This window comes from Eublepharis macularius, chromosome 11, assembly GCF_028583425.1.
Source record: "Eublepharis macularius isolate TG4126 chromosome 11, MPM_Emac_v1.0, whole genome shotgun sequence".
NCBI classification, from domain to species: Eukaryota; Metazoa; Chordata; class Lepidosauria; order Squamata; family Eublepharidae; genus Eublepharis; species Eublepharis macularius.
In genome coordinates, this window is record NC_072800.1 from 11643648 (window position 1) to 11659250 (window position 15603).

The 15603-nt window shown below is 45.2% G+C and overlaps 1 protein-coding gene across 1 annotated transcript in view; it reads left to right on the forward strand.

Moving 5' to 3' along the window:
* The window catches only part of RECK (reversion inducing cysteine rich protein with kazal motifs), a 58266-nt gene that overhangs the window by 27823 nt on the left and 14840 nt on the right, over positions 1-15603 (forward strand). Inside the window, exons 11-15 of the mRNA XM_054991745.1 lie at positions 2192-2371; positions 3685-3897; positions 5715-5851; positions 9604-9744; positions 9874-10062. Of these exons, the coding sequence (XP_054847720.1) occupies positions 2192-2371; positions 3685-3897; positions 5715-5851; positions 9604-9744; positions 9874-10062 (860 nt within the window). The remainder of the gene's footprint in view (positions 1-2191; positions 2372-3684; positions 3898-5714; positions 5852-9603; positions 9745-9873; positions 10063-15603) is intronic.

Below are 15603 nucleotides of genomic sequence, written 5' to 3' on the forward strand. Positions count from 1 at the left end.
AATTGCCAGTGATGGCCTTCATAGCCTTAGACATCTTAACAGTTTCATTCAAGGGGGTTCATCTGAAAGAATAAGCAGATGCTTCTGACACACCTGAAACAAGACGTGCCTTTAATCAGGCTTCCCACTGGAACAGATCTAAGAGACTTTCTGTGTCATCCTAAGCAAATTTATACCCATTGGAGTTCATTGGAGTAGGTGGGTTCAGAAGAGTGTAACTCTGCTTAGATACCACTGCAGGTTCAGCAAAAGATCTTGTAGACTCATCCTACTACATAAAAGAGTAAGCATGTTCCAAACAACTCACTTCCTACCCTGGTGTGCCACCAGAGGGCGCTGCCATGGAGGGAAGCCCAGGCCAGGATCAGGAGGGGAGGAGGCAATGCCTGCCCCCTTTGAAACCGCTGGAATCAGGCGCAGAGCAGGGGGCAGTGCGGCTCCCCCTTCACCCAGCTGGGATCAGGCATGGAGCAGGCAGCAATGCCCACCCCCACCTTAACCCAGTTGGGATCAGGAGCAGAGCAGGTGGCAATGTCTGACCCCTGTCTTCACCTGGCCAGGATCAGGCGAGGAGCAGGAGGCAATGCCCACTCCTCCCTTCACCCAGCCGGGATAAGGAGTGGAGCAGATGGCAATGCATGCCCCCCCCCTGAAACTGCTGGAATCAGGCAGGGGGCAGTGCCCCGCCCTCTGCACCCAGCTAGGATCAGGCACGGAGCAGGCAGCAATGCCCACCCTCCTCCTTCAAACCTCCGGAATCAGGCACGGAGCAAGTGGCAATGCCTATACTCCCCTTCACCCAGCTGGGATCAGGAGTGGAGCAGGTGGCAATTCCCATCGCCCTTCACCCGGCTGGGGTCAGGCGCAGAGCAGGCAGCAATGCCTACCCCCCCTCACCTGGGCAGGATCAGGCATGGAGCTGGAGGCAATGGCCGCTCTCCCTTCACTCAGTTGGGATCAGTCACGGAGCAGGAGGCAGTGCCCGTCCCTCTTTCACCTGGCCAGGATCAGGAGTCAAGCATGAGGCAATGCCCCCCCCTCACCAGGCTGGGATCATAAGCAGAGCATGAGGCAATGTTTGCCCCCCACACACACACCTTCACCCAGCTGGGATCAGTCGCAGAGGAGGAGGCAATGCCTGCCTGCTCGCCCTCCCCTTTCTAGAGCCCGTTGTATTTTTCCCCACAAAGGGCTTCGTTTCCAGTTACAGATAATTGCTGAACTCAGCATCTTGGGCAGTTCAGATTTAGATATTAATATATGATGAACCACTTTAATAATAGAGCTGGACAAGATTCAGCCAGTGCCAATGCAGCCAATGCAGTGGTGGCAGAGAAGAAATTCTTCACCAGCACTGCCGTCATTTCCACAGCTAGATGCGTGAATCAAACTATGGGTCCGTCTAGGTCAGTGTTGTCTACTCAGCGTCTCTCCAGGGCCTTGGGCCTTGGCCTTTCCCTTCACCCGCTGCCTAATCCTTTTAACTGGAGATGCCAGGGATTGAACCCGGACCTTTTGCATGTTGGGCTGATGATCTACCACTGATCCGTGGCTCTATATGGCATGTTCTGTCTTGCGTGGCATGAAATTTCTGCCAGTGATGCTCAAATCATCTGAGTCATTTTTATATCCCTCATTCCCTAGCAAACCCTCATAAATTCTCTTAAAAGAGGGGCGACGACATCAAGGAGCAACTCTGTTGTCTCCTGCAATTTGGTGTTCCGAGCCTCAACCATGGTAGTGGCATCCTCTACAGCAGGGATCCCCAACCTTTTGTCACATGGGGGCCGCATTAGAGTGCCCAGTGCCTAAAGAGGGCCACAGCTTAACTCAAAATGCAACAAAATTGCAGGGTGATAGCAGCAAATAAGCAGGTTGGAGGGCTGCACAGAAAGAGCATGTGGCTTGCGGGCCGCAGGTTGGGGACCCCTGCTCTAGAGCATTCTGAAAAAACAACTGGATTCATTACTCTCTAGAGGCAGACCACGCGAACCAGTCTGTCCCTAAAATCTCGTAAAGTTTGAAGTTGTCTGTAACATCATGTATTGAAACACTGTTCACATCCCTTCAATTATAGTCATATGTTTTCGGTGAGAGAATCATATATTGGCTAATCTTGCAAGTGCTATCATAAGTATTGTGATCTTGTCTTAAGAAATGGTATTGTATAACGTTGTTTTTTTTTCTTCAGAGAATTATGCACTAAACTTTATAGCAGCAGCTGGGGCAATACACAGAGCTGGCAAGAATTTGATCGTGTTTGTGAATACAATTCACTTGAAGTTTCCATGTTGACCTGTTTAGCAGATGTACGTGAACCTTGTCAACTGGGCTGTAGAAATCTTACTTACTGCACTAATTTTAATAACAGGTATTAAATGTTTTCTACAAAACACACCGTCCTCGAGTGAAATGTATGATTATATCCTTCTAGAGGTTGATACAGTTGCTGGAATTTGGTGTTTTTAAAATACGTCCATTTTGAAGACGGGCAGTTTAAAAGGGACCCCAGAGAACTTCCATGAATGCTAAGGGGTGAGAGTTCCGTTAATGCACCAGAATCCCACGGAGACTGAATCATGGTTAATGTTTGTATTGTGCCATTAGATCACAAATTTGTCAGTGCTGATTATGAGTTTCTTGTTAGCTTTGCAGGGACTGTTTTGCATTTATCTGTTTCTGGCTTCCTTTTTTCCCTTACATTTTGTTGAATTGCCCACAGTCTTTTAAAAAGACAGTTGTATATACACTTATAAAATCCATACCTCAGCTTTCCACTTCGAAAATGCTTTTGAAAATGCCTTAATTTATTTACCTATTTATTTACTACCTTTCTCCCCAGTGGTCTCCAAAGCAGCTTACATTGTTCCCCTCTCCTCCACTTTATCCTCACAACCAGGGCTTTTTTTCAGCGGGAACGCGGGGGAACGGAGTTCTGGAATGTCTTGAAAATGGTCACGTAGCTGGCGGCCCTGCCCCCTGATCTCCAGACAGAGGGAAGTTTAGATTGCCCTCTGCGCCGCTCGGCGGCATGGAGGGCAATCTCAACTCCCCTCTGTCTGGAGATCAGGGGGCGGGGCCACCAGCCATGTGACCATTTTCTCCGAGGGCAACCTACTGAGTTCCACCACCTCTTTCCCCAGAAAAAAAGCCCTGCTCACAACAATCCTGTGAGATAGATACGGCCAAGAGTGGGTGACTGGCCCCATATCACCGAGCAAGCTTCCAGGGCAGAGTGGGCGTTTCAAGCTGGGTGTCCTGGAGGAATATATCTCATGCTCAACATCACCAAATCTGAAACCATGGACAGATGAGACACATCTTTCGCCAAATCTGAAAAATGCCCTGGGTTTGTAGAAAAATCTGAAAAATATGTGTTGGGGGGATAACCCCTCCAAATAATAGAAGTGGTGCCCTCAGTGCTACTGAGAATTAGAACAAGAATGCCTTCATTGTACATTGCTAGGTAATCACAGTGTTTACTATCTTCCACCCATGGTTTCTGTCAGTAAAAGACAGGGGGACAGGACCTTCCAGCGCTGTTTTGGCTGAATGTATCTTGCTTAACATTAGAATTGTGAGCTTTGTTTTCCCAGAAATGTCTAAAATGTACAAGTATCCATGCTGGATTCAAAAGCCGTTCTTTTTTCCCTTTTATATATATGTTTCATTTTTTTCTTGAAGGCCAACTGAACTCTTCAGGAGCTGTAATGCCCAGTCAGACCAAGGAGCCATGAATGACATGAAACTTTGGGAGAAAGGAAGCATTAAAATGCCATTTATAAATATTCCTGTTCTAGATATTAAAAAATGTCAACCGGAAATGTGGAAGGCAATTGCTTGTTCGTTGCAAATTAAACCTTGCCATAGTAAATCTAGAGGAAGCATTATTTGCAAGTAAGTAGTTTTTAAATATTCCACTATTAATCATTCCATTTTTGTACGTATGTGTTATTCCAAGCTGTCTGCAGTCCTGTCGAAATTGTCGTTAAAGAGAGGCAAAAGGCAACGCTGAGAACTAAAGCCAGCAGGCTGCTCCATCTCCTGTATTAGAAAATATTTGCCAGCCAGTTTTGTTGAGCACTTGTTTGGTTTGATGCCTAAGATTTGATCCAGACCTCAGGCCTTAACTGTGATGAAAGAACCTCAGTTATAGTTGGGGTGGTGTCTGTAGTAACGACACGAGACAAGATCTGGATGCAAAGTCTGTCCCTCCAAGATGGAGGCAAGAGTTTTATTAGCTTGGTTTCAGGAAGTCCCGGAAAATAGCAGTGACCAAATATGTCCAAAGCAATAGTTACAACAATAGTAGCATGTTCTAAACTAGTTCTGAACCAGTTACAGGCCACTGGACAGATATGCTGTGATCAGCCTTCTGTCTTATCTATTAGGCATAGCGAAAAGCACAACATGAGCCATGTGTGAATATTTAAAGTGTATGGGAATATTATGCTCTGTGAAGGGTGAGAGAACAAGATAAAACATGTTATAACTACTCCCTGATTCCTGTTGTGGTGTGCCAACTGACCAGAAATTAGGAATGTAAAGAGTTGCCAAGGCAAACTGGGTGGTGTGCCAACTCCAGCTAGCCTACAGTGTCTGAGTTGACAAATCATGGTTTGTCATTATCTGGCAAACCGAAATGAGAAACTATGGTTTGAAGTGGCTTTGCATACCATAATTTGTGCTCACACTACATTTTGACATGATGTTTGAATTGACAAACCATAGTTGCTGCCGTCAGACAGCCCTCAAAGGTTACTGTACTGTGAAGGCAGGAGTGATTTTATGAACGAGAATCTCTGACAATGGCTTGGGTTTTAAACAATGGTTAGCGCAAACTATAATTTTATATAATATTTGAATTAAGCCTTAGGGTTTTGACTTTGTTTTCAAATAGATACATAACATCTACTTTTACCATTTTTTCAGCTATCTGTCTTGAAAATGTTCATGAATTTTAAGGGGGCCCAGGCACTTCAAGTCAGTCTGAAGGGGGAAAGCCCAGGGAACTGTGAGGCCTTGAGTGAAAGAGGTGTACAGTCTGTAGGCCAGTTTCAAAGGAAAACGGCAGAGGAGAAGGCTGAGCAGTCTGTTCTGAGGCGCTATTACCCTGTTGACCCCCCGTTGTCTTTCTTGCACAAGTCCTCCTCTTAGTCCATGTAACTGTGGACGTGGAGAGAGTGGAATAAGGGGAAGGCTTACACCAAACACATACAAGGCGACTAGCTGAGCTCTTGTTCAATCCAGCTGGAGGTCTCATCAGTGTCTGAGAAGAATTGCAGCTTCCACAAGATGCGTTCATGCGCCCCACCGACCTCCCATAGACAGAAGGTGGGACTTTCCCTGCCTTGTGATGTTCCCAGGTGGAAAGAGGAAGGGACAGATAGTAGTGTCCATAAGTCGGGTTGCCAGTCGCCTAGAGAAAAAATACCCTGTCCCTTTAGTAAAGATTTAATGTGGTGTTATTTACTTCCATGCCAAGGAAAGCTTCGGCTGCCCATTTTCACACATTAAGCCTCTAGGATACTTTCTCCAGGCCTGTTGGCATCCCTAGTTATGAGATCCCACTTTCAGATAAGATTGATTTGGCACAGTTCATTGTGCATTTTCTGGCCAACAAAGGAGTGATGGGGAGGGGTTTTTAGACTGTAATTAGGATGATACACAAATAGCGTTCATGCACTTAATATATAATTATTATTTTTTTGAAGATCAGATTGTGTGGAAATTCTCAAGAAATGTGGAGATTTGAGCAATTTTCCTGAGGGACACAAGGCCGAAAGTATTTGTGAACTTTTATCGCCAACAGATGACTTGGAGACTTGTATACCCTTAGATACCTATCTTCGTAAGTACTGGAGTCTTGACATCTGTAACAGGCTCAGAGTTTGAAAGAGTTTTTTCAGTGTTACTAAAAAAAGGATGACATAAAAATATTTCAAGAGGCATTTAAAGTGTGTGTGTTTCATGAGCATAGCTGTCAGTGATTAAAATGTCACACACCCTTGTTTTGGCAATTACGGCACAATTGCCGTGAAAGGAGATAAATGTGCTTACCTACCCAAGAAACTGATTTTGCTCAGAATATATTTCATTTGTCGTCAGTGTTGTATGTAACTCTATCTGATTGGCTGTTTAGCTTCATGGCATCCTCATGTTTCTTTGTTAAAATGCGCACATCCCGCCTTTCTTCGTACCCAGGAAACCCCAAAGGGTTGAGAACAATAAATGCAACCAGGTGTCTTTTAAATAGAGATGCTTCCCATAGCCAATGAAAGGCAGCAAGGGAAGGTGTGGGCCAGACTTCCTCCAGGGCTGTGGCTGAGAAAGCCTTGGAATGTTTTCCAGAGTCCTCACCTTCCTATAGGGAGGAATGGGAAGGAGAAGTTAGCGCAAAGATTGTAACTGCCATACAAGCTCATACAGGGAGGGACAATCCTTCAGGCATGTGGGTCCCAGGCTGTTTAGGACTTAAAAGGTTGAAACCAGAAATTTAAATGAAGACTGGAACCAGAGAAGCAGTCAATGGGACTGCTCCAGAACCAGTGTGATATGCTGGCAATGTCAGTTCAGTCAAAACTGAGCTGCCGCATTCTGAACTAACTGAAGCTTCTGCGCTGTCTGTGGGGTAGCTGCATGTACAGCACATTGCCATAATCTAGCTTCAAAGTGCCAAGGATTGGGGTGGTCAGGTTGGCCAGGTCTATACAGGGAGTCCGTTTGCGAAGTAAGTGAAAAGCGAAGTTTCTCGAGTGGGCCATTTCTCCATCAGCAGTGTCAGTGTGTCAATAGTCATTAGAATGCTGGACCCAGGTTCAGACCCCGCTCTGCCATGAATATTGCTGGGTGAGCTCGGGCCAGTCTCTCTCTCAGACTAACCTCACAGGGTTGTTGTGAGGATAAAATAGAGGAAGTGAAAAGCAGTGTATGCCATCCTGAGCTCCAGGGAGGAAGGGTGGGATAAAATGTACTAAATACATATCCTGAGATTTTTTCAACTGACCGGTTAGTGATAATATCATCCCATCCAGTGATGGTAGAACACTTGCCCTCAGACTATCTGCCTTCCCAGTCAGCATCAAAACCTCCTCCCTCCATTTTTGGGGTTTCCCCCAAAGCTGACACTGGCATATGGGCAGCATCCTCCATTTGACTGCTTAATGAAATACGAAGCGGTGTGTAATCAGCTTATTGATGACTCCTTGCCCTTACATAGATATTTTATGGCATGATCCCCTGACTAGCTAGGATCATCCATGTGGTCAGTCCAAGAAGTATTGCTAATCAAAATGGGAGTCAGCATGTAACCCACTCTTATTAGCAGTGTAGCATAACATTATAATTATCTTCACTATGTCATCTGTGATTGCTTGAGATCTCTCTAAGAAGGAAACGGAGGCCATAGCAGGAAAAAATGACATAAAAGAGAGAAGCAAACAGGAAAAACATTGGCCAGTGAACAGCTTTAAAAACATATGAACTTTAGCCCATTTAAAGTCTTTGGGAAATACCATCTTTGACTCACCTCATGCCGTGCTTACTTTTGAGTCCAAGAGGCAACAAGGGTAGAAAGCAGAAAAAGCCCTAATGATTTTGCTGACCTTTTTAAAAGGTGGAAAAACTGCTGATTGAGTTGGGTTGTTGGTATGCTTAGCTGATCCAAGCGCAGCTATGCCGGCATGCACCAGGCATTTGATAAGGATCTGAGCGAGACGGGCTGTGTCAGCGTCACCCTCCGGGTTGTATGAATGTATAACAACTGATATGGTGGACCATCTGCATGCCCCTGAGGAAGTCCACAAGATGAAATCTGCGTGATTGTTAGCCAGCCCCAGCTTGGGCATAACATTCGCATTTCCACCTTCTTGCCAAGTCAACTGAAAAAGAAAGAAGAAACACATTATTATAATCCACGGAACTTTATACTTACCTTGACTTGGTCCCGGAGCTTCTCTCTTGGAGTTGGATTTTTGGTAGAGAAGTGATGTATTATTATTACTAAGATTGTTGTATTATGTATTACTAACCTGTTATGGAATACACAAAGAATTCAGATTAATCGTATGAACATTTGACACTTTATTAATAAGCTTAGTTATCTTTGGAGCGATTAACTGTTCTGAATCCTGGGTGTGGTGGTCCCACTCTTGGTAGCTCCACTTCTTGTCTCAGCTGGGTGAATGGAAGAAGGGAATTGCCTCCTGCTCTGTGCCTGATCCCACCCAGGTGAAGGCACTAGGCGGGCATTGCCACTTGCTCCACTCCTAATACCAGCTGGGTTAAGGCAGAGCCACCTGCTCCGCTCCTGATCCTAGCTGGGTTAAGGTAGGGGGTGGGCATTGCCACCTGCTCCACTCCTAATACCAGTTGAGTTAAGGCAGGCGGGGTGTGTGCATTGCCACCTGCTCCACTCCTAATACCAGCTGGGTTAAGGCAGAGAGTGGGCATAGCCATCTGCTCCGCTCCTGATCCCAGTTGGGTTAAGATGGGGGTGGGCATTGCCATCTGCTTCACTCCTAATACCAGCTGAGCTAAGGAGGGGGGCAGGCATAGCCACCTGCTCCGCTCCTGATCCCAGCTGGGTGAAGGGAGGTGGGCATTGCCTCCTGCTCTGCTCCTACTACCAGCTGGGTTACAATGGTGGTTGGCATTGCCACTTGCTCTGCTCCTAATGCTAGTTGTGATAAGGAAGGTGTGGCCATTGCCACCTTCTTTGCTCCTAATACCAGCTGGGTTAAGGTAGGGGGTGGGCATTGCCACTCCTAATACCAGTTGAGTTAAGGCGGATGGGGGGGGGGTGCATCGCCACTTGCTCCGCTCCTAATACCATCTGGGTTAAGGTAAGGCCGGGCATTGCCACCTGCTCTGCTCCTGATCTCAGCTGGCTTAAGGGGGACAGGCATTGTCACCTGCTCTGCTCCTAATGCCAGTTGTGATAAGTGGGGGTGGGCATTGCCACCTGCTTCACTCCTAATACCAGCTGGGTTAAGGCAGGGGTGGGCATTGCCTCCTCTAGTACTAATACCAGCTGGGTTAAGGTGGTGGTGGACATTACCACCTTTTCCACTCCTAATACCAGCTGGCTGAAGTGGGGGGGCAGGCATTACCCTCCGTTCCGCTCCTGATATTAGCTAGGTTAAGGTGGGGGTGGGCATTGTCACCTGCTCCGCAACTAATACCAGCCGGGTTAAGGCGCGGGGAGGGCATTGACACCTGCTCCGCTCCTGTGCCCTGCCTGGGCTTCTCACCATGGCATGTTTTCTGGAGCGATATGGTGAGTTACCTGGGCTTTCCTCTGCAGCAGCTTCCTCTGGTGGTGCACCAGGGTATAAAGTGAGTCGTCTGAAACACGCTTACTCAATTATATAGTGATTAGGAGAATATCACAGTATGTTCTTCTCAAGATGCAAATAACAGCCTAGCAGGGAGGAGTTATAAAATGCAGAGTTAACCCTCTCTTCCACACGGCTCTAGACTAGGAAGCTGCAGTTTAAAAAATGCCTGGGATCTACTCACGGATCATCTACTGCCATGTGTAATTTTGTACACAAACCCACAGGGTTTTTTTAATTGTCCTAACTGATTACTCATTTTTTTCAGGCCCAAGTACTTTAGGTAATGTTGTGGAGGATGTTACACACCCCTGTAACCCAAACCCTTGCGCTGCCAATCAGCTGTGTGAAGTGAACAGAAGAGGATGTCAGCCTGGGGAACCCTGCCTGCCTTATTTCTGTGTGCAAGGTAAACCACACAAAAATGCTAGTAAGATTCTCAAAGGGGAGTGCCATGTAGATTATTCTTATTATTTGTATTATTATTTTGTGGAACATACATTCATATTTAATCTAGTGATTTGCCTTCTTCATCTAGGCTGCAAGTTGGGTGAAGCTTCTGATTTCATTGTCCGCCAGGGCACACTCATCCAGGTTCCATCGTCGACAGGAGATGTTGGTTGCTATAAAATTTGCACATGTGGCCAGAGTGGACTGTTAGAAAACTGTATGGAAATGCATTGTGTTGACCTCCAAAAGTCTTGCATTGTTGGGGGGCAAAAAAAAAGTAAGTATTACTGCCTTCTGTGTTATATGCTTAGGCTAATGAGAGATGTTCAACGCAACAATAAAGGGTTCTTTTGATATTCTTGGAGCGAGAAAAAGAATATGGAAGTGGTAGGCCCACTGCAGCGAAAGGCAAGTGAAATTTTAACAGGTGATAAAGAGAGTTCCTACTTTGCTTCAGTTTTCTCTTGTAAGGGAAACTGTGTTCAACCTGAAGAAGGAAGGGAATTGCAGCCTAGGATGCATATGGGGTGTTATGTAAAGACCTAGCTTCTTTAAATGGAATCAAGTCCTCAGGGCCAGATGAACTGCATCTCTTAAAATTAAAGGCCGCCAGGAGAACACCCTTAGATAGCTCCAGATAAGATGGAAAGTTCTTACCAATCCTCATCAGTATAGAGCTCGACCACCAACTTCTGTCTTCACTCAAGCAGGCAGCCAAAGGCACATCCTCCCCCCTGCAGACATCACTCATTTTCAGCACCAGCCCCCACCTCTACAGGGGTGTCACAGTGCAGAAAAAGGCTGCCATAGCAACACTCAGTGTGATCAGCATGACCTGCCTACCCCTTGCTGACCAAGCCTCTGCACTGTGAATTCATACGGCTCGCGAGGAGCACTTAGGCCTACGAACAGACCCTGTGGACCAGGGTGGCACCAGCTAAGACCATCTACTGTGGGAGTCACGGGTTCAGATCTCCACTACCTTCTGAAGATGAATGTAAGTAAGTGGTATATGAGGACAATTGTAGAAAAGAAAAACTGTAGGACTTCAGGCAGGAAAACAGGAACAGAGAATTATTCACTCCTATCTTCCCAGGAGTAAGGGGCTGATCCTCAAGAAAAGCTGTGGCACGGTCCTTCCCATCTCACCATTCACTCTGTCAGCTAGCCTCGTTCTCTCTCTCTAGCATGTTCAAAGGGGATTTTTAAGTAGGCATTACTGCCAAGCATACAGATACAGGTGAAGCTCTATGAGGAACTTTCCCTGGGTCTTAGGGGGAATAGCACCATCTCCTCCCGTCCTCTCCAGCTTGCCAGTTAAGATCTGCCTCTCAATCCCTGCTCTCTGTGCCCCCACCTTCAGAGGAGAGACTGGTGGTGACTGGAGGCAGGGCATTTTCTGTGGTGGCCTCTCCCTTCTGCAATGCCCGCCCCCTTAAGGCTCGCCCGGATCCTGCTCTCCTTTAGGCACCCACCAAAACACATCTTTTCACTCATGCTTTAATGGAGGGTTTTATTAGACCAGCTTTTAAAATTGTCTGCTTCTGTTTTATGGCGAGTTTCATGTTGCTTATATCTAATGGCTTCTTTCTATAAGGTTAAGAACAGGTCGTGTCAGACTAAACTTGTCTCCTTTGTTGAGAGAGTTACTGGTTTGTTGGATCTGGAGAATGCTGCAGACGTAGTTCATCTTGCTTTCAGGAAGACTTTTGATAAGGTTCCAAATGATATTCCTGTTGACAAGTTGGTAAAATATAGTTTGGACCCAACAATGGTTAGGTGGATTTGTAACTGGGTGATAGATTGCACTCAAAGAGTGCTTGTAAATAGTTCCTCATCCTCTTGGGGAGAGTGACATGTGGAGTGCCTCTGGGGTCTGCCCAGGGCGCCCTGTGTTGTTCAACATCTTTATAAATGACTTGGATGAAGGAATAGAGGGGATCCTCATTAAATCTGCAGATGATGCTGAATTGGGAGGGGTAGAAAATACAGTAGAAGACAGAATCAAGATTCAGAATAATCTTGACAGGCTGGAAAACTGGGCTAAAAGTAAAATGAATTTCAACAGAGATAAATGTAAAGTTCTGCATTTAGGCAGGAAAAATCAGAGGCATAGTTATAGGATGACTTGTTTTGGCAGTCATACATGTGAAAAGGATCTAGAGGTCTTCGCAGATCAAAAACTGAACGCGAGTCAGCAGTGTGATGCAGCGGCTAAAAAGGCAAATGTGATTTTGGGCTGCATCAACAGAAGTACGGTGTCCAGATCACATGAAGCAATGATGCCATTTTGCTCTGGTGAGACCTCACTTGAAGCACCACAGTTGAAGAAGGCTGTTAGCAGGTTTGAACATGTCCAAAGGAGGGCAACAAAGTTGGTGAGGGGTCTGGAGACCAAGTCTTACGGGGAAAGGTTGAAAGAGCTGGGTATGCTTAGTTTGGACAGGAGTCAATTTAAAGGCGATATGATAGCTCTCTTAATACATTTTTCTTTCTTTTCTCTTACTGTTCATTCAACCCAGTGGTCTTGAACAGCCACTAAGAATTTATGTTTAGCTAGTTAATGGGAAACTACTCATATACTGCAGGTGCTTTGGAATGTTTCCATATTTCTATAATGGCAGCCAAAAATATAGCGACCCTGTTTGTAACCCATCCATCTTCATTGCTCAGTAGCCTGGAGGTCTTGGCAGATGGAGAAACAGAATCCTTACTAATTAGGGGGGAAATCAGCTCCTGTCTACATTTTAAAAATTCAGGACCGCTTAAAAGTATGTGGTCAATGGATTCAATATGATTAAGGCTGCAATTATATGTTCTCTCTGAGTATTGAATACTAGCATAGCTACCTTGTCAGACTGCAGATGGTAAAGCATTAAGATGTGCCAACATAAAGGTGCATCTATGTTCATGATATTTTAAATCATAAAAATACATTGGGATATGAACTGGCAGGGGAATGCCAACTCTGACGGTTGAACAAATACTTCTTGACCTCACTGATGTGTTTTTGTAATCAAACTAGTTCCAATCAGATGTCTTATCTCATCAGCATCTGCTCTCCCCATCAATTCTATTGAAATCCCTAGGCGCATTAGCTTGTAATTCACCAATTTGTCCCAGTTGTTCTTATGCTTGTCTAATTTAATAAGACCAAACAAACTTAACTCTGGATCCGATTGCAAGATCTTTAGCTTTAAATTAAATGCCCTCCTCCTAGCTTCATAAGAGATTTCACCCACTTCAGCTCTTAGAACAACACTGATATCACATGAGTTTTTCATGAGAGGTTAGCACTGAACAGTACACCCAAGTATTTAAACTGAGTGACCTGATAGCATAGGTAGACCATCCATGGTCCATTTGTAGTCCCTTACTTTCTGTTTTCTACTAAAAATAACAACCTTAGACTTTACTACATTAATTACCAAACCTTCTGTACACCAGTATTTAGAAAATAAACAGATAAGTTTACACAGGCCCACTATGGATCTAGACCAACAAGACAGTGTCATCCGAGTACAGAAGAACTGGCAGCTTCACTGATGCAAGATAAGGTGTATGTCAGTTCATGGCAGGTAGATCCCTCATCCCCTCTCCAGTGAACACACATTGGTTCCAGTAGAAAAGCTTTATTCAGGTTTGTACAGTTCAGGTCTGCACTCCATCACGGAGCTTGGTAGAAGTGATAAGGCAAGGCAAGCAGTTCTATATTATACTTGATTTTCCCGCGCTCAAATAACTGTTAAGGTTTTGGCGCGCAGCATACACGGGTCCTGCGAGAACCCTTTTTAGTTATGGCTTGACATTCAGTATACAGTCATACATTCCCAGCATCTGGGCGAAGTAGTGTTGGCATCTGGACACTCCAAGGTCAGAGCTAGCTTAGAGGAGCATATTTCTATAAGATAACAGGAGAAGCCCACTCTGGGTCTCAAAAAGTAACACTTATACTAAGGAGAGAATACATGAGGTTAATAATGAGCATTGTGGTTACAACATACAGACAATCCTGGCATTACTGAACACAAACATGACATTCTGCCCCCTCAAAGATCTCCTTCTCCTCTCACAGGGGCCCAGGTTTGTCAGGATACAGTTCATGGGATTTCTTGATGAGTCTAGGAGCCTTCATGTCCGAGTTTTTAATCAATTCCTGGTAACTAGGGTCAAAATATTTCCACCTTACCAGGTTATACAGTTGATTGTGCTTGAGCTTAGAGTCTAGAATGCTTTCTATTTCATGATGAACTTGGCCATCCACCAGGATGGGGTGAGGGGCTCCCCGTTCAGGGTGCCACTTGTCAGGAGGGGGAGCTTTCTTTAGAAGACTGAATCGGAAGACTGGGTGGGTTTGACGTAAGTTCTTTGGTAATTCTACCTCTACTGTCACTTCATTGATAAGTCTTTTCACAGGAAAGGGCCCTAAACGTTTCCACCCCTGTTTTTTACTAGGCTGCTCCACCCTGACGTTTTTTGTGGAGATGTACACAAAGTCTCCTGGTTGAAACTTCCTGGGGGTGGAGCGTTTTCTGTCAGCAATTTTTTTATAATCCTCTTTGGCTTCGGTTAGAGTTTTTTGAATAAGTTCCCATTGGGATGTTGTAGTAACGACACGAGACGAGATCTGGATGCAAAATCTGACCCTCTAAGATGGAGGCGAGAGTTTTATTAGCTTGCTTTCAGGAAGTCCCGGAAAATAGCAAAGCCCAAATATGTCTATAGCAACAGTTACACGTTCCAGTCACAGCCAGCTAAGCAAATATGCTGTGATCAGGCTTTTGTCTTATCTATGGAGCATAATGAAAAGAAAGGTACATCATGAGCTTCTAAGCGTAGGAGAATATTACTTAGAGTGTATGGGAATATTGTGCTCTGAGAAGGATGAGAGATTTATTGTTAAACATTTAAGCTACTCCCTGAGTCTTCCCGTGTGGCATGCCAACTGACCAGGAGACTAGGAATGTAGAAATGTAAGAGTCAGTTAATGCAGACTGTGTGGCATGCCTGCTCCGGCCTACAGATGTTAGAGCAGTCCACCATTCTCCCAGATCTGGTTGTTGAGATTGTGGGGTTTGAGCAAAAGGCATCGCTGTTCCTTCATAGCCTTGTGCTATTTTGAAGGGGGATGTGGAACTGTGTACTGAGTTGTTATATGTATATTCAGCAAAAGCCAAAAAAAATCACTCCAACTATCTCACTGATAATTAATGTAACATCTTAGGAATTGTTCCAACACCTGGTTGTTTTTTTCTGTTTGTCCATCAGTCTCGGGATGATGGGCGGAGAGAAGTCCTTGTTCAATTCCCGTTAATTGGAGTAGCTCCCGCCAGAAGTTGGCAACGAATTGTACTCTGCGGTCAGATATGACCTTATTAGGAAATGAGTGCAGCTGGATGACTTGCTGCATAAACAAAGCGGCAAGCTTCTTTGCTGTGGGCATGGTGGTGCAGGGTATGAAATGAGCTTGTTTGGAAAACAAATCCACCACCACCCAGATTACAGAGTTCCCCTTTGAAGGGGGTTGGTCAGTGATAAAGTCCATTGAGATTACCCTAGTGGCTGCAACAATCCCGGGGGCTTTCCTTTCCTGGATTTCCCCATGATGCAGATTTGACAAGAAGATACATACTGGGAAATATCTTTTCTCATATTTGGCCACCAGAATTCTCTTTGCGCTAGGTGCAATATTTTCAAATATCCGAAATGCCCAGCCAATGGGGAATTGTGACATGGTTTCAGTATTTCTCCTCTAAGGCTGGCTGGGATGTATAATTTGTTGTTTTTGTACCAGTTGCCATCTTCCCCTTCTTTCAGA